Source organism: Eptatretus burgeri, chromosome 11 (genome assembly GCF_056783735.1).
Source record: "Eptatretus burgeri isolate ZD-2024b chromosome 11, Ebu_testis_v1, whole genome shotgun sequence".
Lineage (NCBI taxonomy): Eukaryota > Metazoa > Chordata > Myxini > Myxiniformes > Myxinidae > Eptatretus > Eptatretus burgeri.
In genome coordinates this window covers 23,334,590-23,362,089 of record NC_140971.1, presented here as the reverse complement: position 1 = coordinate 23,362,089, position 27,500 = coordinate 23,334,590, and the positions used below count along the sequence as shown (strand labels likewise).

The 27,500-nt window shown below is 42.9% G+C and overlaps 1 protein-coding gene across 5 annotated transcripts in view; it reads left to right on the top strand.

Moving 5' to 3' along the window:
- Nucleotides 1-27,500, top strand: part of LOC147016666 (receptor-type tyrosine-protein phosphatase S-like) — a 643,261-nt gene that overhangs the window by 506,018 nt on the left and 109,743 nt on the right. For 4 of the 5 annotated variants that reach the window (XM_085845558.1, XM_085845559.1, XM_085845562.1 and 1 more), the window contains 3 exons: nucleotides 8,978-8,989; nucleotides 10,498-10,694; nucleotides 25,197-25,294. In XM_085845558.1, the coding sequence (XP_085701684.1) occupies nucleotides 8,978-8,989; nucleotides 10,498-10,694; nucleotides 25,197-25,294 (307 nt within the window). The remainder of the gene's footprint in view (nucleotides 1-8,977; nucleotides 8,990-10,497; nucleotides 10,695-25,196; nucleotides 25,295-27,500) is intronic. The other variant, XM_085845560.1, reaches the window with a different exon arrangement.

Sequence of the window (27,500 nt, the reverse complement as noted above, 5' to 3'; positions counted from 1 at the left end):
TGGCCTTATCCTCGCCTAAACAATCATTCGTTTTTTTTATTTTTTATTTTATTTTCTCACATGAGAGCACTGAGCGAAGTTGCACTCCATCTTCTGGATCGTCGCTCTTGCCCAGCACTCTTCCAGTGATCTGGGGAGGGGAAACAAAAGGTTCCACAAAAACACAACACTTATACTTTACATTCCTACTCTAAGCCTTAACGACACTATTCACACGATATTTACACTTGACCGCCTCCCCCAGTGGATGCTAATAGACCCAGCGTTACCTGGGGAGCCAATTTTCAAATTTGCTTGCCCCAAAATTATGCGGATATCATGCCCTTGCTGCACATGTCAAGTTGTGCGGGATCGAGTGGGACTCACACATCTTCACAACACTCACACCATGGTCATCATCACATTTCTAGGTCATGGTCCTCATTTTAATCATGCAGGCTGTATCCCGTCGTGGCCGTGGGGTGGGTTACCACAAGATGATGGGGGCATCTCAGGTGCAACCATGGCACAGGTAAGCTTTAATCCAACCCGGACGTTTCTCCGCCCCGCTCCCTTTGATTCCCTCCCCCCTGGTAGCCATCAGCTCTAATCCCGTACAACACTCTGGAAGGGGTCTCACTGGCTCCTCTGGCCTTCCTGGGTCGCCAAGGTCCTACCCGCCTTGGTCGCCCAACCAGACCCTCTCCCAGTTGCCTCCAGACACTGTCACCATGAGCCACCAGGTGGTGAATCTCCTTGAAAGGGGTCGCAATTCACGCTCACCGTGAGCTTCAGAAATCCCTGTGGACAAGCACATCATCCCCACCCAAAAAACCCACATGACTCCCCCACCCCATCGGCCTTACATGTGACACCTGCATTTCTAACACTTCACCGACCATGACCTTCCCTGTTACCACACCATGTCCAATAAAAAATCAACGTGTGCACCATACATTTCACTTCGTCACTTAAAACAACTCACACAGCACTTCTCACCCGATCCACGCACCAGCCATTGGACAGCCACTCGTGCCCGCTTTGTTTCCAATTATCCACTGTCCCGATTGTCACTCTAAAACCCAGCAGAACTTACAAACCCATGCCAATTTTCCCACAATTCATTTTTTTCCACTAAAGGAGGCACTTTGCCACAATCTCAGCAGCCGAGCATGGCCGTATATGCTCAGCCCAATCTAGTCTCCCCGACCCCCGACAGTGATCTCCGGACCCGACCTATGAAAGGGCATCTCGGATAGACCTGGCGGTTCAGCAGGAGGATTCACCCTCTCCGAGTCTAAAAGTCTATTGGAGGGTCCCTCCATCGCCGGGTACCGGCAATATCGTTGCACGTGTCCTCTTCGCCCGCACCGGAAACAACTCCCCATAAAAGGCCCCCGTGAGTATCGGTGTAATGTCTCTTCCGGTTCCGGACCCCCTCGGCCATAATCGAATTGCTCTATTGGCTGGGTTGGACCCCGCCGCTTTGGCACACCAATTACCGAATTACCCCTTATCAAACAACAGTTTCTGGCAAATTTCCTGAAACATTTGGATAATGCCAATTTCTCCCAGCCCCCCTCCCTGATCCTGAATCTCTGCCTGTCGGATCATCACCGATGGCCTCTCGGGCACCCGACCCGGCCGACTCCACGAGGCCAGCCTGGCTGCGCACTCGGCCGCTTGGTGCACGGTGGGTGGATCCTGTAGCTCCACTAGCGCTCGGACCTCAGGGTCAGGAAGAGCAGCTAAAAATTTCTCTAGTGCCAGTCTGTCCCATGCCTCCACTGTAAGGTCCCGATACGCGATCCTGACTGATTGGTAAATGTCCTGTGCCAGCTCCTGCACTGTCTCACCCGGCTTTAATCTGCGGTGCTGGAGCTGGGCCCGCACCAGATCACAGTTTGCCGCGAACCCAAACCGATGGCTCAACGCCTCGCAAATGTGGGAGCTGGTCAACATCCCCTCCACGATCACGTTTAACACATCTGCGGCTGGTCCCCGCAACGTTGCCACCAAATTCCCTGTACGTTCCCGCTCATTCCACCCGTTTAGTCGGGAAATGCACTCAAATTGCGTCAGAAAAGCTTCAACGCTCCCTGACCCGTCAAAATTTACCAGGGGGATCACTTTTACGGTGGCCCGCTTCTCAGTTTCTCCCTTGTCCGAATCCAGCCCAGGGATCAAACACCCTTGTGGCTGCGTATCCAATTTCGGAGCCCACTGTGGCCAAAGATGTTTTGTGGTGATGGGTCAATTTTGGGTCAATTTTGCCTCCTGTTCCAAACGTTGAATGGACCGATTCACATCTTCCCGCAGGATCTTCTGGGCCCGCACAACCTCCTCCAAGGCTCCGTCGCGAGTTTGTAGCTGCTCCTCAACCAACCCGGACACTCTACTTACAAAAGACGGCTCTACCAGGCCTTTATCCAATCCTTCATCTTGGCTCATAATTTTATCTTGTTCGTCCAAACGAGCCTCCAATCCTTTTACCTCCTCCGCCAAATTCATCCCTTGCTTCCTCAGCTCTCCCCACTCTTGAATTTGCAGCTGCATATGAGCATCCACACAGGCACGATGACGTTCCAGGCTTTCATCCACTTTATCAACCCGGATGTTCGTTGCATCAATTTTATCTACCAATTTTTTTTCGTATATTTTCCCCCTCCAATGTAATTTCTACCTTTGTTTCCTCCAATCTACCCTCGAATTTATTTTGTATTTCTCCCAATTTAACATCCACACACTCCTGCATCTCAGTTTTCATTTTCTCCATCTTTTCCCCCAATTCATCCCTCATTAAATCAATCCGTGCAACCAACTGTACCCCCATTACCCCCAATTGATCTGTCATTTCTGCCCTCTGTGTCACGAATTGATTTTCTATTTGTGCCGTCATTTCTGCCATTTGTGCCCCCTGTGCCGTCATTTTTGCCCCCTGTGCTGTAATTGCACTCATTAAACGTTCCAACATTGTCCAGATCGTCATCGTGCCGGTTTCCGGCGCTGCCGGCTCCGTTACGGGCGATGAAGCACGGTCCACGCTCGGAATGGGGGAGGTTCCAACCCTACCCCCGTCTCTCCCTTCTTCCCCCGACTCGCTGCCAGACACGTGGCCTTCCTCCTCAAACATCTGCACATCCGCCACGGTGCAGAAGTCCCGTTTGCCGCCAATTAATTTAAATTTGAAAAATCCCGCCAAAACTTTCCCGCTCTCGCGCGCTTTTCTGCAGGAATTTTATATTCCAATTCGTGGCGAGATTTTAATCTTGGTATATTCTCCCGATACAAAATATAATTTAGAGGGGTTCGAACATCCGACTCCTGACACCAATGTGACGTCCATGGGACTTCAACAGTCCCGCCAATGTAGAATGAGCCGAAACGATGGAGGCGGTTTATTTATTTATAACCCAAACATGGCGGTTCTAATCGCTCTTCCGCAAACGGGACGAGGAAAGTGGCACGAGTCACTTTTCACTGAGTTGATGATGTTTATTTGTTTTTATTATTACCAGAAATAACAAGACTCGGCAAAAAGAGGGATCCGGGGCGATTCGACGGGATGGTGTGGGATCGGGCGTGGAAAAAACACAGACAATTCCAATGAATATACAGATCTCAATCCCTCAAAGGCGCCAAGCACACACACACACACACACACACAACGTAGCTATTTCTGGTGGTCAGGCTGGACCATGGTGTGGACGCAACTGTCCCTGGATCGGCGTCGGACGAGCTGGCCTTGCTCACGTCAGGGAGGCAGGAGAAACTGTGGTGCTGTCGACCTCCTGGTCTTGGCCCAAGTCCGCTCACAGCCGCCAGGGAACCAGTTCTGGCACCAAGTTGCGAGCAGGAGAGGGAGGCAGGTCCGCCCGTCGTTCGACCCCGTACTCCGAGTCAGCAGAACCCCAGAGCCAACCAAGGTGAGGCACGAGGCTCAGCAAGGCTCCAAGACACGATCAAGAACACGATCGAATCAGCACAACAACAAGGACGCTCTCCGCGCAGCAGCCTCTACACCAAAAAAACACGATCTTTTTGGTTGTGATCTTCTTCCTCTTCCTTTTTCGACCCCGAACAGAACCTTTTTATCCTTCGTCCTCGTCACTTCCAATCGAGCCGTTTATTGGCCCACCGCCGTCGCCTTCTGCCAATCGTGATCACGGGGCGGAGCCATCCGCTGCACTGTCCTGTGACGTCACGGCCAGTCTCCAGAGAATACCAAAAGGGGTTTACGCAGACACACTTACCCTATCCCGTGTCCCTATCTAATTACGTGACAATTATCATTTCCCCCCTTGAAGAAATGAACATTTACTAGACAACTTATCACCACTGAATTGCTACTTATTACATCGAGATCCTGGTAAACTCGAACAGCATGGCATACCTAATTAAACATCCTAATTACCCTTTGAATGCATACCCCCCCCTCAAACGTAACAATATATATATATATATATATATATATATATATATATATATATATATATATATATATATATATATATATATATATATATATATATATATATATATATAACACTCCCAACCACAAATCCTTACTGTGTATGTATATCCCAAACAGTTAGGCATGTGTCATTGCCCTATATATTGGGCAATGATGCACCCCTAACTGTGATTGGTGAGGACACCAGATAGAGACCCATTACAACTCTTGCCGCATGATCTGGAACCACCAAATGCCATCTGCCACATGGACGTATTGTCTTCCACCCCACCAATCACAACCAGCAGAAGCATCGCCATTATTTTTTGCAGTTTGGGAATTCTATGAAGAGAAATCCTGAGCACTAAAATTATCATCTTCATATATATATATATATATATATATATATATATATATATATATATATATATATATATATATATATATATATATATATATATATATATATATATATACATAAATATGATTGGTAAGACCCCCTAACTGCGTATAGTAAATTCAAGACAAATCATGTCCAATCACAGCCATTGCTGCACTGTTTCTGATGTCCTCTGCCACGTGAGCGCATTGTCTATTGCCCATGATCAACACTGTTCAGAAGATACCATTTTGCGGTTTGGAATAAAGATGATGTCACAGTATTGCTGTTGCTTGGAGAGCTAATTATAATCATCTTTATTCCCAACCAAAAAAACTATGTCCTCCTAATGGTCCTTATGCTCCATGTGTGGGATACCACCTGTTCCTGGGGTCCACGTACAGGATCTCACACTTCATTTGAATATTTATCCTGGTTTGCGTAAAAGTTTAACTCATTCAAATTGAGATTGTTTATTTACATATTAGTGCTTTGCTTTGTTGGTGGCTCATCACACTAAAATATGCTATTTGGTGTCTGTCTGTCTGACTGTTTTTTTTTTTAACCATGATACATTCGTTGGTCACTTATCCAATCTCAACCAAACTTGACAGAACAATTAATGGTAACACGATGGAGGTTGTTCTGACTCAATTTCGCCCCCCCACTCCACAAGGGGTTGTTCTGCCTTGGGTGAAGACGTGTTAATGTGGATATCCATTTTGAGATCGCTACCGTGGTGTTTTTCTCAGGCCGCTTCTAATAACAGAAGTAATAACACGAACGATCAATCATCATTATCTCTTTGCTGATGACTCAACCCTCTGCCATACCATCTGTCATCCCTCAGATCAGCAAGCAGCCTCTTCACTCCCTGCAGATCTGCATAACACGTGGAACATGTCTTTCAATCCTGACAAATCTCACACTCTCACGATGTCTCTCTGAAAGGACCATCTGCAACACCCCCCCCCCCCTATCTACTTTCTCAACAATCCTCTTAAAGAAGTTCTTTCATTCAAGCTTCTTGGTCTCACTATCTGCCATGATCTTTCCTGGGAGAGCCATATTTCAAACCTGGCCTCCAAAGCCAGTTGCTGACTGGGCATCCTCTGCAGTGCAATGTCCTCCATTGGCACACCTGAGCTCCTGACCACATACAAAGGTTTCTTCCGCAACCTGATGGGGTACTGCTCTCCACTCTCGGCTGGTGCTCCCTCCTCTCACCATTCTCGGCATCACACTGTGGAAACTAAGGCATGTAGGATCATTGGTATTTTCCGCGATGAGGCTGAATATTTGGGTCTCTCACCCTCTCTCACCGCAGGCAGGTCAGTGGTCTTTTTGTCTTCCACCGTCTCCTCTCCGGTCTCGCCCCCTCCCCCGCTACGGCTGCTATTTGTCCCCATATTTCTGCAGGGTGCTCAAGGTCCGCCAGAAAACCCCTTCTAGTAAAACTACCAAAATCAAGAATCACTGCTCACCTTCACTCCTTCATTCCTCTTTTTCCCTGCCTTTGGAACAAACCCCCACACTCTCTTCAATCCCATTCTTTCCTTCAGGTCTTCAAAACAGCTGTTCACCACCATCTCTAATCTTCCCCCATCCAAAACCTTAATCTTTTCGACCCCCATTAATCCAGCCCAAACTCACCTTCTTCAAATTCCCTGCTTTCCTTCCTGAAAGTCCCTGTAGTGTTCATCTTGTTGACCCTGTGTATCCCACCCCCATCCCTCTCTCTTCCACAGATCTCTTCATGTCTCTGTTCCCCACTGTTTTGTCCTTACCTCTCCCACCCCTCTTGTCTCCTGCTCCCCTTGTTGAATGTTCTGTGTGTAAGCTCTTATACGAGCCTCGACATTGTATGCAACCCTCCCCCCCAAAAAAATAACAATAATGTTAATACAAAACAATATGAATACTAATAATATTCCCCCTCTCCAATGGTTATTTTTCTTCCTTGAACATATGCCTTGTTGACGTGCATAAATAGCTTATCATGGCGTTTCGTGGGGCGCCCCAGGAAGAAGACGAAGAGACCTCGCAGAAGTAAAAAATATTATAAACCACAAACACATTTAATCACCTGTCTTTAAACAGTCGCTGCTGCTGTTTAACACTAATTGAAATAAATCTGAAGGAATCCCGACATCCTTGAGGCATTCTCGACTTTTTGCATCCACCAAAGAATGATGGACCCAAGACCATCCATCCATGCATTGGGACCATACTCTGTGCAGAGCATTGGTGCTGCCTACGCAGTCTTCTTGGCTATTGGACACAATCCTGGACGGGTCACCACTGCAACACAGGATACCAGCAAGCTGGCACATTTTTTGCTAACCTCAGAAGGACGACAGGCAGAGTCAACCCCACCTCGTATTAATTCAACTGCCAAGTAGGATGTGAACTCAGGATCCTAGGATCCCAAGCCTGCCACCCTAACCATGAAGCCAACACCAGGCATAACCTGAGACCAGATCTCCTGGTCATATATATATATATATATATATATATATATATATATATATATATATATATATATATATATATATATATATATATATATATATATATATATATATATATATATATATATCCACCCCAGAGAGGATAACAACATGACCCTTGCTGTCGCTCCAAAGGGAGTGGGTGTACTAGTGTAGGAAACAACCAAACGTGTTTGGGTAAATTGTAGCATTTGTGTTGAACAGCTTTGTTTTATATGTTGAAACATTCCAGAAAAATTGGATCTGCTGCCAAAGTTTTTATGCCTTCCCATCTTTGTGGTCACCACCCACTTCTGTTAAATCCAGCTGCTTGTGCTTGTCAATCCCATTGAGCTGGGGACAATACCCAACAAATGTGCAATATTTCTTCAATGGTTTAAATGTTGCCACAACGTTTTAATCCAAATGCCGATGTCGAACAATGCTGCAAAAACATGGCGTGCTTGCTAGGTATCACCCTCGGCCCACCAGGATTGATGAGCCCCGCTCATGGGCCACACCCAGCTCCTGGCACAGTCTTCTGGTGACATCGTGGCTAATGTGGGAAGTCGTGCCGTATGCATCTGCTCATGGTTGAGTGGCTAAAGCCTTGTTGCATTAACAGCACTACCCTCACCAGTGTGCATTTGATCCCCTGGTTGCAGCTCACAGCAACGGTTTCCTATAGCAAGAAACAGTGGTCTGTTCTTCGTGGACATTCCTTGGCATCAGGTCTCATGAATTCCTGTCTCTCGTGTGGTTGTTGCATCGGGTTCAGCTTCAACACTAAAAACAATTTCACTTGCCAATATGTTTGGCGTAACAGTCAGGAACTGCATCTAGTGTCATCTCGTCTCATCTCATCCGGGCTCATCTCATCTCGTGTTGTCATCTTGTGAATATACATACAACAGTGATACCTGCAGTGTGACACAAAATACACACAAATAAAAACATTTTGACAAAGCTACGTATTTTATAGTTTTGTGTATGTTAAGCAACAAAATAATTGCAAAATTAATTTCTTTAAAAATTACGAGTTAATTAAAGATAATGAACAATTTGTTTATTAAAACATAATTTATTGCTGTTAGTCCCTATAGTTGGCAAACTGTTCGATTTTCATGGCTGGTCTTGTCAAAATATGTCACCTCTGCAGATCAGTGGATTTCTCTGCGGACCAGTGAAGTTTTGTTAAAAACAATGTTGAGATGTAACTTTGCTAAGTATCCTGAATGGCAAGTTTAAGACTTGTTTTGACACATCGAGAAACAAATGATGATCTCGACTCAAATCTGTAGGTTATTAAATGTTTTCACTTGAATATTTATGTGTTTTTCAGAGTCGTATCTCAAAAATCCAAAAATAGAAAGGGCAATGCCCTTTATTATCAGACTGCTGAATGATGACATGAATGCTCTTTTCGTTTGTTTCATATGTTGTTCTGCTCTGATTATAGAATTATCTTCAGTTGTTTTTTTACCTCTGTAAATCATTCACAATTCAGCCTTGTAGCTGTAATATCTTGACACTTAAACCATGACCATAACAAGGACATTAGAAGGCACATATTCACTTTCCATTTATTAGTGTACTAGTACATCTAAAGCATGTTCTCCCTCACCCCCCCTCCACCCCCACTCCCCCCACTTCTTGCTGTCGACTTATGGAATCCAGCAAACCTAACCGGTAAGTGGTTCATAATATCGACATGGTCATGCTTTGTTCCCAAATACTTTTCTCAAGCTTTCTATTGTTGTTCAAGTTAAACTTCTTAAGTTGTCTTATGGACATTTCTAAGTTATTAGTGTTTTTTTTAAAGCTTGATTTACTAAATACAAGTAAAACTTTAAAAATGGACCACATTCGAAGGGATGAAGTTCATAGCCAAACATTTGTATACCAATAATGAGGATGCTAATCATTATATTCTGAATTTATTTATATTCCGACAAACTGCAAACAACTTCTGTATTTTTAAATATTGATACATGGAAGTGGGGGGGGGGGGGAGTAGAAATGGGGAATCCTTAGCTCAATATAGTGTTAACAATAGTATGGGACATGCTAGAGCAGGTTAGATTTATGCCTGGTTCAGGGAAACTGGCAGAGGTAAATCGTATTGTAAATCGTGCACTGAGGAAGCAGTGAGCATCCCTTATAGAGCACAATAGGGTAAGATTATTGTGTAAAACCTCCTGTAACAGGTGAGGCCAGGTAAAGGACTTATGGCACATGGCAGAAATGGACAATATCACGCACTGTTTGGTGGACACGCAAGGTGGGCTGTGGAGTCCTGGAGAGGGACGGACCACTTTTGTCCAGGGCCGTCCCACAGGGCGAGGTGGCCTGGAAGATGGGACTGTCGATAGATGGCAGGCAGCCAATAACATGACCCACTGCTCATGAAAGTGGTGCCAGAGGTGAATAGAGCTGTGGCCACGCATGTGGGAGTTGCACTTTGGGTCTCAAAGAGACAATAGCTCTCTCTGTTCTGTTGCCCTGATGGGAATGAGCTTTTGGAGAGACATGGACGCTGCATCCACCATCATCGCTCATCACTCCTGCCATCCTGTATGACCTAAGCCTGCTCAAGCCACCATCATGGTGGACCCAGAGACAAACTCATGCCTGTCATGAGTGCCCCTTAGGTTCTTATAAGAGTCTGGTATTTGGCGCCATTAGTTGGGTAGCAACGTTTTCATGCCTTTTACCTTCTGTGTGTGTTCCATCACCAGCTCCGGCTTTGTTTGGATGATCCTTGGAGAATCGTCATTGTAAAATCCGAACTCAGTTTACATTAATAAAAGCACAGTATGAATTTGCTAAACTCGGTTATCTTTAAGAGTAGCAAGAACTCCTGGCATGACGGGTGACGTTAGTCAGACCCAACGACACAACAATATGTAGCTTAAAATTGGGATAAATTAGCAAAATGTATCCCTTAATGACTTTATTTCCATCTTGTGCTTTTCTAGATGGCTGGCTATTCATGTTAATATCTTATTAACTTACAAGGTCATATTCATGTTTTACTTTACCTGTATCATGAAAGCATCCAAAGGCATAAAAAGTATTTATTTCTCTTTTATTTATTATTCTTATATATTATTTATTTATTATTCTTATATGTCATTGATTCTCCGTTATCATTCATTATTATCATTATCTTTTCCATTTTATTTTGCTCTTCTCAGTAAACGATCTAGTTCAGAGCTGGGAAAGTCACTGCCATCACCAGGAACAAAGGAAACATTAACACTGACTGGTGGTGGTATGGGAGAAGATGGAGGAATAGGAGGAGGTGATATTGGTGGAAGAGGAAGAAGCGAAAGAGGAAGTTGTGGAGGAAGAGATCCCGTTGAAATGCGCCGTCTCAACCACCAAAGTCCAGGTTATACATTTTTTTTCTATTGTTATTGGAAATAGAAATCTAACATCTTGATAAAATCACGAGGAATAGAAAAAGTTGAGTTAAAAATAAGTAATAAATAAATAATTTGGACGCTGCCTAATGCTTTCTTTTTCACATTGACTTGGCCTTTGGAATGTTGTTGCCTGAAACAGTGGCTTCAAAATCAAAGCTGTCTTTAATTCTCAAATTTGAGATGCAACATCTTGGTTTGAAGTCATCATTGCAGAAATAATGTGAAACTCTTCATGTCTAATATAGACATAATAACATTTGGTATCATTTTGTTCACAATGCAGTTGGAATTTTGGTTCGGAAATTATAGCGTCCGTAAAGTCCATTGTCATTTTGACTATTAATGAAAAATTAAAATGAAGTAGATGTATGAGCTGTTATAAACGTTTTATTTGAGAAAAATCTAAACACAGTGGAGTTAATGAAACTTCATTCATCAAAAAGAATTCCATTGCTGCACATTTACACTCAGATTTATGTCGTACCTTACGTGATGCCAATCCACGTCAAACTCTATGATATCCTCACTCTTCAATGACCCTCAATCTTGTATAGAATATATATATATATATATATATATATATATATATATATATATATATATATATATATATATATATATATATATATTTGGGACAGTGCTTTGATATATTTATCATTCTTAAACCTAATTTTGAGATATATTTAACATTTACCATCTGCCGAGATGTTTCTTGAGTAGACAAAAGATATTAAAATCACAAGTTAGGTCTGGAATGTACGAGGGATGACTTAGAACCTCCAAACCCATCTCTGCTTGAGTTAAGTCGTAATTGTCATATTTGCTGTGTAAGGGTGGGCACTGCCATTTAGTAAGGTCGAGAGCATACCTGGCCATCGTCTGTGTGTTGTATGTATCACTTCATTGTGTAGTCAGTCAATGTTGTACTGTGTGTGCATTGATGCCCAAATTCATGTCACTTGTATAAAACCGTTAAGGTCCCAAAATACGATTGCTATAAGCTTTCTAGCTGGTGAATGAATCTTTGTATTTTTTTTTTGGGGGGGGAGAGATGGGGAAAATGAATGTCTCCATTCAATGCTGGCTCACTTTACATCTGGAGTAAAATGATGGATCCAGATCTCATCACATGTTACATTCTTTTTATATAAATAATCTCCCTCCCTCTGATAATGTTCCACAAGCTATGTAGCATTAGCCACACGAGTTGTCTTTTGATCATATGTGAGGTTCTAAATTGGTACCCACCTTGTATTGTTTTTTTTTTTTATAATTTCAACTGAAAATGGATAATATTGTTTCCACACTTCCAATAAAGATGTTCAATTCTTCTGAAATTTCTTCTGTATCAATATTTTTTTAATTGAATCCCTTTTTATGCCTCCAGTGATGAAGTCACCAGAAGCATTATGTTTTCGGGTTGTCCGTCCATGCTAATTTTCTCTGTTTTGTCTGCAACCACTTATTCGATTGACACATAATTTTCACCATAGGTGCGAATACTCATGCAGAATGTTTTTATGATAATTATGATTTCTTAGGTCACATGGTGTTGCATCCATGTTGGAAAAAAGGAAAAACTTTGGACCTCTGTATCTCTGAAACCGCTCCATGGAAAAAAAAAATTGAAACTTGGCACATGTGAAGTACTCCCCTATGGGGAATATGTATGATTTTTTTGATGATGTCATACAGTAGGTGACTTCATTATACCTCTGCTCCCCAGCACTCGTGACTTTAGCTTTCTTTTCATGACTTCCTGTTGGCTGCCAACATGATTTTACCCAGAAAGCTTTGACCCACATTTAAGTCACTCACTCGATATCTAGCACAAGGTACACTACATGAAAAAAAAGTTTCCGGAATGAAAAGTTTTTAGATGAAAATAAATTTGGTAGGTATTAAGGTAGTTGGAAAATTTGGGATTTTTATTGAGGATTCACTATTAGGTGGGCATGGAACTTTATTTTAAGTTTCATTGATTTAGTTTTGATCATGTATTTTTGTCTGCAAGGGCAAGGATAATCATCTTCGTAATGTTTCTCCCTCTCCTCCAAAACTTCAACCATTTCTCTACCATATAAACTGCTCTGTTATACAGTCATAACTTTTTAATGGCTAAGATTTTCTTCGTGAAGTTTTAGAGATAGGTTCAGCAAGTTCTATTTTCCCATTGATAATAATTTGTAATCAACCCATTTCTCAAAAATAACAATTTGCTAAGGATGATACAGCAAGATGAATGACTCAGGAGTATTGTTTTTGTCCTTCATGGTACCGTACACAGTTTTATCACCATTGATGGTTCAATCCATGGTCCACATTGAAAAATGATAATTAGTGAAGGAAACATGACAGATATCTCTTTGACTGCATTTCTTCTTTCTTTATTTCTTTAACAGCCATATTACCACTTTGTGGGGTCAGCTGGGGATAGTATTTGCCCAAATCTTTCACGAAATGGCTCTGACCTGACATTCAACTAAATAGGTGAGAGCAGGAATTTGACATTTCTTTCTGGTGCCAGTAATAGCTTGCCCATTCTTCGTGAAGGACACGGTGGGATATTTAACATCCACAAACTAATACTGGTAGATGGGATACCCAGTTAAATGTCCTCCATCCTAGAGATGGCACACATATTGATGTGCTGCCCTGAGAAACACCAGGGTGGCAGTTTAGAGCTGGGTTGAGATTTGAACTCAGGATAGACAGCGCAGAGGCAAGTGCGCATACCTCGAGGCTATACTGCCAGCCATAGCTTTGACTAAATTCCAATATGAATTTCAGCATCACTTTGCTTTTTCATGTATATAAGGTTCTCATCCGGTATTTTGGGTACTCAATATTTGTGATACTTATTTTGAAAATACCTATTTTCTTTTCCTTGGTAAAAGATTCCCTTCCATGCATCTCCTTTCATTCTGTCCAATAACAAACTGTATATTCACATGTTTAGTTATTGTATTTATATAAATGATGTACAATCTACGGCTTGTATACCAATGGAAATCTCTTAGTTTTCTTATTACCTTTGCCACCGAAAGTGGACGGAGGTTATGGTTTCATCCCTGTCTGTCTGTCTGTCTGTCTGTCTGTGAGTTGGATATCTCAAAAAGTTACATACGTATTCGGACGAAATTTGGTGGACAGGTTGAGTGTGAGACAAGGACGAATTGATTCGATTTTGGTGAAGATCCGGATCTAGATACGGATACGAGAATTTTTTTTTTTTACTTATAAAGTGAATCTTCACCATTGAGAGATGGGGCCAAAAACGATAGAAGCATGACATTTCAAAAAGTTGTGCACAGATTATAACAAAACTCGGTGGTTGAGTTGGTTAGATTACAAAATCAAGTCGATTCGATTTTGATTCAGGTCTGGATGCAGATCCAGCCTATCAGTGGGATACAAATCGTAAACTGTTCAGCCTGGCGGAGGGATGCACTCTACTCGGTACCATTTCGGTTGCATTTGTAATCATGAACCTTTAAATTATTGAATACACCACAGTGATTTACCACGACACCTATTAAGCTCGGTGTTTTGTTTGCTAATTTAAGAGGGGCATGTCCAATGGTGAGTGTCATTCATTTCATATCTGAGTAAGCAGAAGGATCTAATTGACTTCATACATATAATAGTATCGCAGAGATAGCACGTGCAGATTGGCTCTAACTCATGGAAGTGGCGAAAGCTGATGAATCGGTTTCTCACCAAAGTTACTCACATTTATCTACAACAGATCAAAAGTCGAAAATCATCTGCCAGCAAGTTAAGAGGAACTTTGGGGATAAAAGGATCACTGTTTAAGATGACACGTTTTTTTTTATATAACATGCCACAGGATTACAACAGATTCACACCAACCATGCAGCAGTTATTAGATTGAAATTGCTATTGCAATGTTTAAGTGAAGGTCTCCTTTGTAAATAACTAATAATGACCAAGGTCCAAACAAATACAGAATAGAGAGTTTTGCTGAGTGGTTATACGATGGTCCATGTTAGCAGAGAGGAAGATGTGAAGTACCAATGCTGTTCGGAGGATGGTATGGCACACACACACGAACAGGCGGTGGGTTGCGGAGGGGAAAGCGCAGCAAAAGGTACTCGTGGGGGTTAGGCAAGGGGGAAGGGAAGTACACGGAGAGTGGGAAATGGAGTTCTTCAAATATACTGTAACGCCGCCACTGAAATGAGGTTCAGCCCTGTCAAACCGGAAAAGATGATACCCAGGGAGAGACACTGAGGAATCGGGCACATCCCTTGGGAGGAAGGATTCTGTTTGGTAGATAATGTCAGGTGCATCAAGTGGCAGCTTGGGTTGAGAGATCTGTGAAAACTTCAGCTTATTACTGGAGATGACAATGAATTTCAGAGCTTTGTGGATTCCAAAGCATCCAGGAGAGAGGGGTGAGAAGTCAGGACATCAACCTAAATTAGGGGAGAACATATTCCATTGAGCTGTGGACAAAGGCCTTGCAGGTCATGATGCTGGTGAAGCATCTTTGGAATGTGTTAGACCATGCATTATATTTGGATCGTTTCCCAACAACCGTTCACTTTGCTTGGAGTCTCACAAGATGCTTGCTGTTCTTGTTACTGTTGCAGTTTTGTTTTTCCAGTGCCTCAAACTTGAATAAAGCTGTTGTGGTGTTTGTGTAGATTTTTTTGTGTGTGTGTACCTTGTTGAGGCTCGTGTGAGAGCTAACACACAACGCACAGCAAGGGGGGCATGAGACAAGAGGGGCGGGAGTGGGAAGGACAAAACAGTGGGGAACAGAGACATTAGGAGATCTGTGAAAGGGAGAGGGATGGGACGGGGAACATGGGGGACAACAAGATGGACATGACAGGGACTTTCAGGAAAGAAAGCAGGGAATTTGCAGGAGGTGGGCTTGTGGTGGATTAATGGGGGTATAAAAGATTGAGGATTTGGATGTGGGATGATAAGAGGTGGTGGTGAACAACTGTTTTGAAGGCCTGGAGGGAAGAATGGGATTGAACAGAGTGAGGGAGTTTATTCCAAAGGCCAGAAAAAAGAGGAATGAAAGAGTGAAGGTGAGTAGTGAGCAGTGATTTTGGTAGTTTGCCAGAAGGGGGTTGTTGGCGGACCTTGAGTGCCCTGCGGAAATATGGTGGGGACAAATCGTAGAGAGAGCAGGGGGGGCGAGACTGGAGAGGAGACGGTAGAAGACAGAAAGATCACCGACCTGCCTGCAGTGAGAGAGTGATAGGCCCAAAGACTCGGCCTCATCACAGGAGATGCTAATGATCCGAAATGCATTAGTTACCACAGTGGGAAGCCGAGAAAGGTGAGAGGCAGGAGCACCAGCCCAGACGGGAGAGCAATACTCCATCAGACTGTGGGCGAAAGCTTTGTAAGTGGTCAGGAGCTCAAGTGGGCCGACGAAGGACTTTGCACGATGGAAGATTCCCAGTCGGCGACTGGCTATGGAGGCCAAGTTTGAAATTTGGCATTCCCAGGAAAGATCATGGCAGATCATGAGACCCAGAAGCTCTAAAGAAAGGATTTCTTCCAGAGGATTGTTGAGAAAGTGGATGGGGGGATTTTCTAAACGGTCCTTTCAGAGAGACAGCGTGAGAGTGTGAGATTTGGCCGGATTGAAAGACATGTTCCACGTGTTGGACCAGTTTGTGATTTTACCCAGATCTGCAGGGAGTGAAGAAGCTGCTGCGCACCAGTCTGAAGGATGACAGATGGTACGGCAGAGGGTGGAGTCATCAGCAAAGAGATATAGAGAATTTTCCAGAGAGTCTGAGAGATCATTGATGAAAACCAGAAAAAGAACAGGGCCCAGAACGCTACCTTGAGGAACTCCAGCCTGGACAGGAAGAGGGGATGAAAGAACTCCATTTAGGGCCACACATTGATTGCGACAGGAGAGGAAGTCTGCGAGCCATGAGTGGAGATGGCCGTGGATACCATGGGAAGAGAGTTTGGTGAGCAGGGCAGGGTGCCAGACTGTGTCAAAAGCACGCGATATGTCTCAGGATATGGTTCTGATTTAATGTCTGGCATTGAGGACCTCCATCCATTGATGGAAGAGCAGAAGCAGCATATCCAGGGTAGAGTAACCTAGTCTGAAACCAAATTGATGATTGGAAATCAAGCCATTGGAGAAGAGGAAGGATTTAATGTCTGAAGCGATGATGGATTCCATAACCTTGCTGATGATTGGGAGAAGGCTGATTGGTCTGTCGTTGCAGGATCTGTTTTTGCACCTTTTTATGCAGAGCGGTAATGTTTGCTGATTTCCAAGCAGATGGCAGATGACCTTGAGCAAATGAGAGCGTGAATAGAACAGAGAGAGGGTGAGCAAGAGCAGAGGAGCAGGTTTTTACGGAAAAAAATTTGAATGTGTAAATTGCCAAAGACTTTGTTTATATAATTACAATTATAATGTGTTTATGTGGGAAAACTATGCACCCAGATTGGGAATCGAACCCAGGTGTTCTGGTGAACCATACCAGTGCTCTGCCATCAGAGCTATCTGAGTTGTTTGAGCTAGCTGAGCTATCTGAGCATCCCACCAGCTGAGCACACAATTCTCCCACGTATTGAAACGCCACTCTCTTTTGTCGGACAGGACAGGCTCTCTTTCTCAGGGACAAGCCATTGCTGCTCCGACGGTTGGCAGTGAGAGTCCCAGAACCAGTGGCGGGAAGAGAGTGGCGTTTCTATATGTGGGAGAATTGTGTTCTCAGCTTGTGAGTCACCCAAGTAGCTCAGATGGCAGAGCACTGGTATAGTTCACCAGCAGACCTGGGTATGATTCCTGGTCTGAGCATGTAATTTTCTCATGTGTGTATATATATATATATATATATATATATATATATATATATATATATATATATATATATATATATATATATATATATGTTTTCTTGTTCATTTATGCAATCACAATTATGTTTGTCATGTTTGTCGTGCCAATGTAAAGGACCCCCAATTATTGAGAGTTTAAAAAAAAAATTCATACTTATTCATGTCCATAGGTTTTTAGCCAAAACTTTAAAACAGCACGATGTTCCTTCGGATAAATGTTCAAGAGAATTTTTATTTACAATGTGTAGTTACATCAAATAGAGTATTGGGACTTTAAAATATGAAGAACACAAACTTTAATTGTTTCATCTTGACATGACGTCGATCTCAACTTGGTCCGCTTTCTTTTATGTTCTGTTTACGGGGGATCTTTGGGCCATTTGTACTCCAGTGAATTTTTCATTTTTGTCTCTCCGTATATAATATTAGGTGTTCCTCTGCTTCTTCCAGATGTAATTATCTTTGTTGCCAGTTTGTAATTCTTGTCATCTATTGCTTGTCCATTCTTCTTGCAAATTGTGTGCAGTGCAAATATTTTTCAGCTTTTAAAATTGTAGCCAATATGCCATTATATTTAGCATTCCATCTGATCCATTGGTTATGATAAGATGGTATCTTATCCTGGCTCTTTGTGTAATGATCAATTTTTGCTCCATTTTCCTTGTGAGATACCACATCTCGCTGTCCATACATCATCGCTGGTATTTTGCATCGATTTCTAACTTTCGTTTCAGCCACAAAGGCACTTTGCTTTCGTGGTGTTTTGTCATTTTCAAAATGTGTTACACACTTTGCTTTGGTGCATCTCTTCTTTTGTACGAAGTGATCTGTATCCATTTTTAACTCACCTGGACTTTAGTCCGGTGAGGTCATGCGATCGAACAGTGTCCGTAGGTGAGTGAACGAATGAGTGAGTGACTCGGTGAGTGTCAGTCATTCAGTCCGTAAACACTTCAGTCCATTATCGCTTGAACAAAACACATGATTTTGATGAAACTTGACCACAACCTTCATCACCCGTGATGTACTAAACTTTGTTCACAGCATTAAAAAAAAAAATTCAAGGTCTAAAGGGGCCTGTGGGGGGTTTGAGTGACTGTTGCTCGTGATCCAGGTGAGCTTCAGGATGCGCTGTCCTATTTTGATGAGTTTACCGAAGTGAATATAATTTCAGTTTGCCGAACATGATTTTTGTCTTCGTTCAAATTTCACTCTGCCATTATGATTTTCAGTTTGTCCACGTTGTTTTAACATTTAAAAAAAGAATTCCTGTGAATTGAAGGTCGTTTAGTCTTTCCCATTGACATTTATTTTATTTTCACTTTGTAGCTGTTTAATAAACATGCAGTGCACAATTTCACTGAGACACCTCTTTCGATCTTGATCTTACCACTACGACGCTGCAGTTTCAAGGTCACTGTTCCACCATTGTGAACCCTATTTAATATGTTCATACGGTATCTGAAAGTGACATTTCGGTGATGTAGAGCTTCAATGATGGCATTTGTTTCCACACTGTTGAAGGCTTTTTCATAATCAATAAATGCTGGGCACAAAGGTAATTTATATTCTGTTGATTTGTTTTTTTCAGGAGCTGATTTGTTGTTTGTAATTGATCCATTGCTGAGTATCCACTTCCAAAAACTGCTTGCTGCCATTGTTGGTCGTTGTCCATTTTAATCACGAGTCTGTTATTGATAACTTTTGTGAACAATTTATTAGTATTGGGTAGCAGGCTAATTTGATGGTAATTATTTGGGTCCATCTTGTCTCCTTTTTAGGATTGCTATCAGCTTTGAGTTTTTCTGAGTTTAGGGGGATATTGCTCATCTTCCTGACTCTTTGTAAATTGTTTTGCCAATTTAGTGTGGAGCAGTTGACCACCATTTTTGATTGCATGTTTCACCATTTCATCCTCTCTTGGTGCCTTTTCACTTGCCATGGCTTCTAATGCAAACCGCATCTCATTGGGAATCGCTGGTGGGGTGGCTTTGGTTTTTGTGGTTGTTCTTGAAATACCAGTAAATTTGACTTTCATACTGTAATTGTTTTGAGAATTTTTTCGTCATGCTTGATAATGCAATCTGTTTGTGGTAATGCTTGTGTTTCCTTCTTTTAGGGAGAGAACCTCATTGCCTGCTGTCATAGAACCTCACTTGTAGGCTTTTCGGCTTATATTTTTCTCCTTTGTTTTTCAAACTTCTCATGTGTTGAAGTTTCTTCTACATTATAAATAAATATTGGTTCCCTTCCAAGAAACTTCAATGCAGGAGGAAGCATCTAAATCCATCTAGCCTGTGCAATTGTTGCCAGCATATGGTTGTTTGGCTGTGCTTGATCCTTTCTAAATGCTGAGCTTCAAGCAAGGAAGCAGCACATACAAGTTTTTAAGTCCTTGGTATGACTCAGACGGGGTTCAAACCACCGACTTCCAAGACTGAAAGCAGACTCGACTTTGCTTCACTCTGCGTTTACCGTTCCAAATTCACCGTACACCTCCACGATTTTACTTCAACCTTCCCTTTTCCGAATGTTACGCAATCGTTATTTAAAATAAATAAATAAATAAATAAATTCACTTTTGACTATACACCTCCCGTAACCACGTCATCTGTTTACACCCTCTGCATTTACTGATCCAAATTCACCATTCACCTCATGATTTTTTTCCACAATCTTTCCATTACCTAATCTGAGGAAAACTCTCTCAAAAGTAATAACAATAACAATAATAATAATAATAATAATAATAATAACGATCTCTTATGCTTCATCTTCATCTTTCACATGTGTGGTTCTCATTACTGTATCATAATTCACTACTCTTCTACTATTTAAACAGACTGCTCTCATTTTGAGCTCTCCTTCTTTCCTTGCCTAAAAAATCAAACTGTTACAGCGTTTCTTCTCTCCATTCTCTGAATTCGCTTTTATTGCATCCATCAAGAAACGTGTTAAATCGCATCTCTGACCTAAAACTTTTAAAAACCCCAGTTTGCTATGAATGTTCGCTTTCCATCAACCATTCTTTTTTTCCAACTTCAGTGCCAACTCACCCCTCTCACTCCTCACTCTCAAAGCAACCATCACACTCTTCTCCCTCCAAACCTTCCTCTCACCTCTCTCAAAAACTCCCCCCTCAACCTTCTTCCTCAACTCTCCCCACTCACCCTTCTCCCACCATTCACTACCCTCACTCACCCTTCTCAAAGTTGCCCTACCTCACATCCACAAAGCTGCCTCCTTTCCCTGCCCTCTCACCTCCATCTCATCACTCCACATCCTCAAATCCTCAATGGCCTTCTGCCCCCTCTCTTGTCCCCCCACTCCCCCAGCGCCACAGAGCCTTTTCTCCTCCTCATCCGGCCCTCCCCGAGCTATTCTGAAAACCCCCACACTCTTTCAACAACTCTCCTTACCTCCTCCCCTCCTCCCTTGTCCTACCCTCCCCTCCCTGCACCCAAAGGCTCCTCCCATCCCTCTTCATTAACAGTGTGGACCTCAAATATCCGGGGCCTTCGCTGAAACCTTTCAGATCATTCCATACTGGTTTCCACTGACAAACCAGACATAATCTGCCTTATAGAAACTTTCCTCCCTCAAGACATCCCTGACTCCCAAGTATCTCTCCCTGGTTACTCTCTCCTCCGGTATGACAGACCTGAGCCTCGTTGTGGTGGAGGAGTTGCTCTTTTCATCAAAGACTCTATTCCTCACTCTCCATGCACTGCCCTCACTCCCCCACACCCCCAGAATACCTCTGGCTATGGCTTCCCCTCAACTCCCACCTCATGTTTATATGTGTACTGTACCGTCCACCGAACAGTGATGACTCCATTTACACCTCACTATCCGAAAACATGGACCATCTTCTATCTTCTCATCCAAACTCTCTCTTGCTCATGTGTGGCAACTACAATTGTCATCATGCCAGTTGGCGAGGTGTGGGAACCTCTCTCACCTGTCATGGCACTTCAGCAAAAGCTTTCTGCGACTCATTGGGACTGACTCAATCGGTCAACTTCCCGACCCGGATCTCAACCGATGGTACTCCGTCTCTTCTGAATCTGATTTTGATAAATTTCCCTGAAAATATCTGCTGCTCTTCCTCCACTCCAATCGGTTCTTCTGACCACGTCCTTTTCAAAGTGGACATCTCTCTGGCTATTATCGGAGAACCATCTCACTGCCGTCAGATCTGGCATTTCACTCAAGCCAACTGGCAGGGTCTCCCAGCAGCCATCAAACTTATAGACTGGTCTCCTATCGCTACTTTCTCCAAAATCAACTCATCCTGGGAATTCTTTCAAAGAAACTTGCTCTCCCTCATGCACAGATTTATCCCCTCCCATCTTCAGTTGTCCTACCCTTCCTCCCACCCATGGTTCACTGAAGCTTGTGGCGAGGCAGTTGTCCTGAAACACCTTGCCTTTGCCTCATGGAAAGCAAACCCAACTGAGGGTAATCTCAGTTCCTTCCATAAAGCTCAGAACAAGTGTGTATCTACCCTCAGGAGAGCCAGAAAACAACATCTTTCGAAGCTCAAGTCTGGACTCTGAAACCTCCCTCCCTCCTCCAAATCCTGGGGGCGTCTAATCAAATCTGTTTCTGGTGTTTGTTCCCCCTCCATCCCCTCCCTTACCTCAAACGGCCGCACTGCTGATACCGCACGTGAAAAGGCTGAATGCCTAAACTCGGTGTTTGGAGCTAAATCTTGTGTCCAAAACCCATCACTTTCTCTACCAACCTTACCCAGTCGCACCCAACTGTCCCGGGACTCTGTGTCCTTTTTCTCCTGACAAGGTAGAGAGCTTGCTATCAAACCTCGACTCAGATTCTGCAACCGGTCCAGATGGCATCAGCCCACGTGTCCTAAAAACCTGCTCCTCTGCTCTTGCTCACTCTTTCTCTATTCTATTCACTTTCTCATTTTCTCAAGGTCATCTGCCATCTGCTTGGAAATCAGAAAACATTCCCGCTCTGCATAAAAAGGTGCAAAAACAGATCCCTGCAACTACAGACCAATCAGCCTTCTCCCAATCATCAGCAAGGTTATGGAATCCATCTTCGGTTCAGACATTAAATCCTTCCTCTTCTCCAATAGCTTGATTTCAATCATCAATTTGGTTTCAGACCAGGTCACTCTTCCCTGGATATGCTGCCTCTGCCCTCCCAACAATGGATGAAGGTCTTCAAAGCCAGACATGAAATCAGAGCCATATCCCGAGACATATCGCGTGCTTTTGACATGGTCTGGCACCCTGCCCTGCTCAACGAACTCTCTTCCTATGGTATCCAAGGCCACCTCCACTCAATGCTCGCAGATTTTCCCTCCTGTCGCAGTCAACATGTGGCCCTAAATGGAGTTCTTTCTTCTCCTCTTCCTGTCCAGGCTGGAGTTCCTCAAAGCAGCGTTCTGGGCCCTGTTCTTTTCTGGTTTTCATCAATGATCTCTCCGACTCTCTGGAAAATCCTCTTCATCTCTTTGCTGATGACTCCACCCTCAGCTGTACCATCGGTCATCCCTCAGACCAGCAAGCAGCAGCTTCTTCGCTCACTGCAGATCTGCGTAAAATCACAAACTGGTCCAACACGTGGAACATGTCTTTCAACCCTCTCTCAAATCTCACACTCTCACTTTGTCTCTTCGAAAGGGCTGTTTGGAACCCCCCCCCCATCTACTTTCTTAACAATCCTCTGGAAGAAGTCCTTTCTTTCAAGCTTCTGGGTCTCACTATCTGCCATGATCTTTCTTGGGAAAGCCTCATTTTCCAACCTGACCTACAAAGCCAGTTGCCGACTGGGAATCCTCCATCATGCAAAGTCCTTCCTTGGCCCACCTGAAATCCTGACCACATACAAAGCTCTTGTACACAGCCTGATGGAGTACTGCTCTCCCCTCTTTGGCTGGTGCTCCTGCCTCTCACCTTTTTCGCCTTCACGCTGTGGAAACCAAGGCATTTTGGATCATTGGCATCTCCCGGAAAGAGGCTCAGTCTTTGGGCCTCTTACTCTCTCACTGTAGGCAGGTCGGTGGTCTTTCTGTCTTCTACCATCTCCTCTCCGGTCTCGCCCCCCCCCCTTGCTCTGTTTGCGACTTGTCCCCACCATATTTCCGCAGGGCGCTCAAGGTTCTGACCAACAACCCCCTTCTGGTAAAACTACCCAAATCACGAATCACTGCTCACCTTCACTCTTTCATTTCTCTTTTTTTCCCACCTTTGGAAAAAAACTCCCTCACTCTATTCAATCCCAATCTTCCCTTCAGGCCTTTAAAACAGCTGTTCACCACCACCTCTTATCGTCCCCCGTCCAAATCCTCAATCTTTTCTACCCCCGATAATCCACCCCAAGCCCACCTCCTTCAAATTCCCTGCTTTCCTTCCTGAAAGTCCCTGTCATGTCCATCTTGTATACCCCGTGTTCCCCGCCACATCCCTCTCCCTTTCACACATCTCCTTATGTTTCTCTTCCCCACTGTTTTGTCCTTCCCTCTCCTGCCCCTCTTGTCCCATGCCCCCTTTGCTGTGCGTTGTGTGTTAGCTTTCCTACGAGCCTCGACAAGGTGTACCAAAAAAAAAAAAAACATTACGCCACTTGGTCTGGTAAATTGTCTTCTTTTGAATTGTCTTCTTTCAAATCTTCAATTCACAGAACAGAATTCAACCTTTTTATTAACCACGGCACCTTGGTCCAATTCTGGTTCCCAGAGGGAGGCATTAAAGCATTTAATTTAGTCTTTCCATCCGTGCTGTCCCGCTTTTTGAAGAACAATTTTTCCATCATCTTTTCTTTAATTATTACATCATTATTAAATTTTTTTTAATTTTCAAAACGTTTATTTTTAAATCATTTCATTTTTCAACTAATTTTTTAAAAAATATTTCAATTGAAATATTTTTTAAATTTTCAAATATTTAATTTCCCCATTATTTAATTTTGTTGCACTTTTTGGAAAAGAAAAACAAAACGTTTGTTTTCATTATGAGGCACAATTTCAAGTGCTACCAATTGGCTAATATTATGAGTTGGCTATACCAGGAACCGTGAGTGATCTCTTGTTGTAGCCCTCTAGTTCCCTTCTTTTCTTTATTTTGGGGGTTTTTTGTGTCCATTGTCTCCTTATGTCTGTTCTCTCGTCCTCTTCATTCTGTCTTTCAAATGTACTGCTTATGCACATCCATATCTTTTGCACACACTGATACTTTCCCATTATTTTCCCCTCCGATCCATCGTTACTGTCTTCCTGTTTTTCCTCCTTGTGTGTGTTGTTCAGCTGAATATGAAATTCCATTGTTTTTCCTGTAATATGCATGTATTGATTTTTCCTTGTTTTTCACATTCATCTTATTATTTTTAGTTTTAGGTTCAGTACAAGTTTATTCATTGCTCGTACTGTTCTGAAATAGTCTTTCACTATCACACCTGTTGCCAGATTATTGTTCTTGACCAAAATGAAACACTATCCGTTTATATTTTTTTGCTATTTGGACGTAGCAGTTGCCCTGTGTCGCAAACATGATTTTACGTAAAAACATGTGATATAACTCTTGTCAGTGTGAGGTCGCATTGTGTGCTAAAAGATGATGTGTTTGTTTTATGTCTCCTAGGTATGGCAAGCCACCCTCCTATACCAGCTGCACAGTTACTACAGCATGTAGAACAACTCAGAAATGATGGAAATCGCTTACTTTGCCAGGAATACGAGGTGAGCTGAGGAAGTTAAGAATGTTAAGGTCAAAGCTTTGGATACCAACTCGGCACATGAATCTGTTTGTTTTTCAAGAGAGCTTGCGACCCTTTCGTTGTTTTTTTTTTTCTGTTGTTTTTTTTTGGGGGGGGGGGGTAATTTATGCTGAGGTTTTTTTGTTTTATTTTATCTTATTTTCAGGAGCAAAGCTCATAGAAGACCAAGGGAAAACTGACAGTAGAACAAAACATCAAGGGAATGAATGAATGGGAAAGGAGGAGGGGGACGATGCGAGGAAACACCGAAACAAGCAAGTAAAATGGTTGGGTTACAAAAGATTAATGAGGGTAATACAGATCATGGGTCAGGATAGGTGATGACATGAGGTGGTTGTGCACTACCTGCTTAGTTGAAGCGCTGGAGGGAAGAGTGAAACAGAACAGCCTCTGGAAGGTGGTAGGAAAGGTCATGGCTAATGGTGGGGCTTCAATAAGCTGAATCTTTTCCAGTGAATGACTAAGGAAATAGATCGGTGGGTTAATTTGATGATCTTTTCTGAATGATAGAGTGAAACTGTGAGATTTTCCAGGATTGTAGGACATACTCCGTTCATCAGACCAGTGTCTCATCATTTCCATATCAGCAGAGAGAGAAATGTAGCTGCTGTCTGCCAAGAAAAGGGATGGGGTACAATGCAACACAATGTGGAATTGTCTGCAAAAAGGAAGAGAGGGGTTTTTCCAGAGCATCAGAGAGCCCATGTATATAGATGAGCGGCAATTCTGCGTCCAAAGCACTGCCTGTCATGATTGTCAAGATTGTTAAATACATCTCAGGATGGTTTAATTCAACTTCATTGAAACTTTCTGTCATCTGGTTCATCCAATGATTGAGAAATCATAATTTGATTAAATTATGATGTCGCTAATGAATTATTATGTAACTAAGGCATACTGCTCAATTTGCTTCCTAGTACTGTAAATATTGCAGCTCTCAAACAGTATACATACTGGCCTGCATTCTTTGTATTTTAAGCTAACTTTGTCTTCCTGATGATGTTAGAAGGCAATATCAAGTACCCAAAACTGATGTGTTCAATGTTAAACTTGCATACTTCCTCTTAAGGGTTGTTGTATTAGGTAATGTTTTTGTTTGCAAGAACAAGGCTCATGGAAAAGCAAAGTTAAATTGGCAATGGGGTAATAGGCCAACATTTGGGCACAACAGCAAGGAAATGAACGAAGAGGAAAAGGAGACAGGAGAGGGGAAAAAAACACCGAAGCCAGCAAGGAAGAACGTTGGGTTGGCGAGGGTCAATTGCGATAGAAGAGATTGTGGGAAGGAATGGCGTATGACATGAGGTGGTGGAGCACCGCTTCATTGAAACCCTGGAAGGAAGACAGATTGAACAGCCTCAGGATGGTGGTTTCACATACGCCAGAAAAGACGAACAGAAGAGCGATAGGATGTGCAGTCATCCTGGATTTGGAGCGTTAAACCAGGAGAGCGTTACTACAAGAATATGTGTATCCTGGAGTTGCCGGGCATGGTCGGTGGACTGAGATAGCGGAGGGAGCAATGTAAGAGAAGAGGGGGTAAAAAAAAATAGAGAGACCACTGACCGGCTTGCGATGTGAAAGCAACAGACCTTGTGCTTCGACCTTTTCACAGGAGATTCCAATAATGTAAAGAGCTTTCGATTCCACATAATCCAAAAGAGACAGATTTGATGATGGGGCATCACCGCATTGGCATTGAGGAGAGTGATACTCTATTGAGCTATGGACAAAGGCCTTGTACATTGCGAGTAGGTCTGTTTTTCCAGGGAAAAACATTGATGGAACACACGACAAAGAGAGGATTCCCAATCTCTAGCTTGCTTTGATGGCCAGCTTTGCTATATGGTTGTTTCCAGGTGAGGCGATGGCTGATAGTGATGCCAAGAATTTCAAGAGACTAAATCTCTTCCAATGACTGACCATGGAAATAGATAGGTGGGTTACTTGAACTTGACAGTGAGATTTTCCAGCATTTAAGTTTTTTTTCAAGAAAATACCTCTCAGGATTTACAAATTCAGTTGGTTCAGGCATCTCCCATCTAATTTTCCTTTTCTTTAATGAATCCAATTTGATGTCGCAATGACGACTCCGCTGATGATGTACAATATTGGGTTCTGCAAATGAAGCTTCCTCCTTCACTTCACTTCCACGCCGCATCACAATA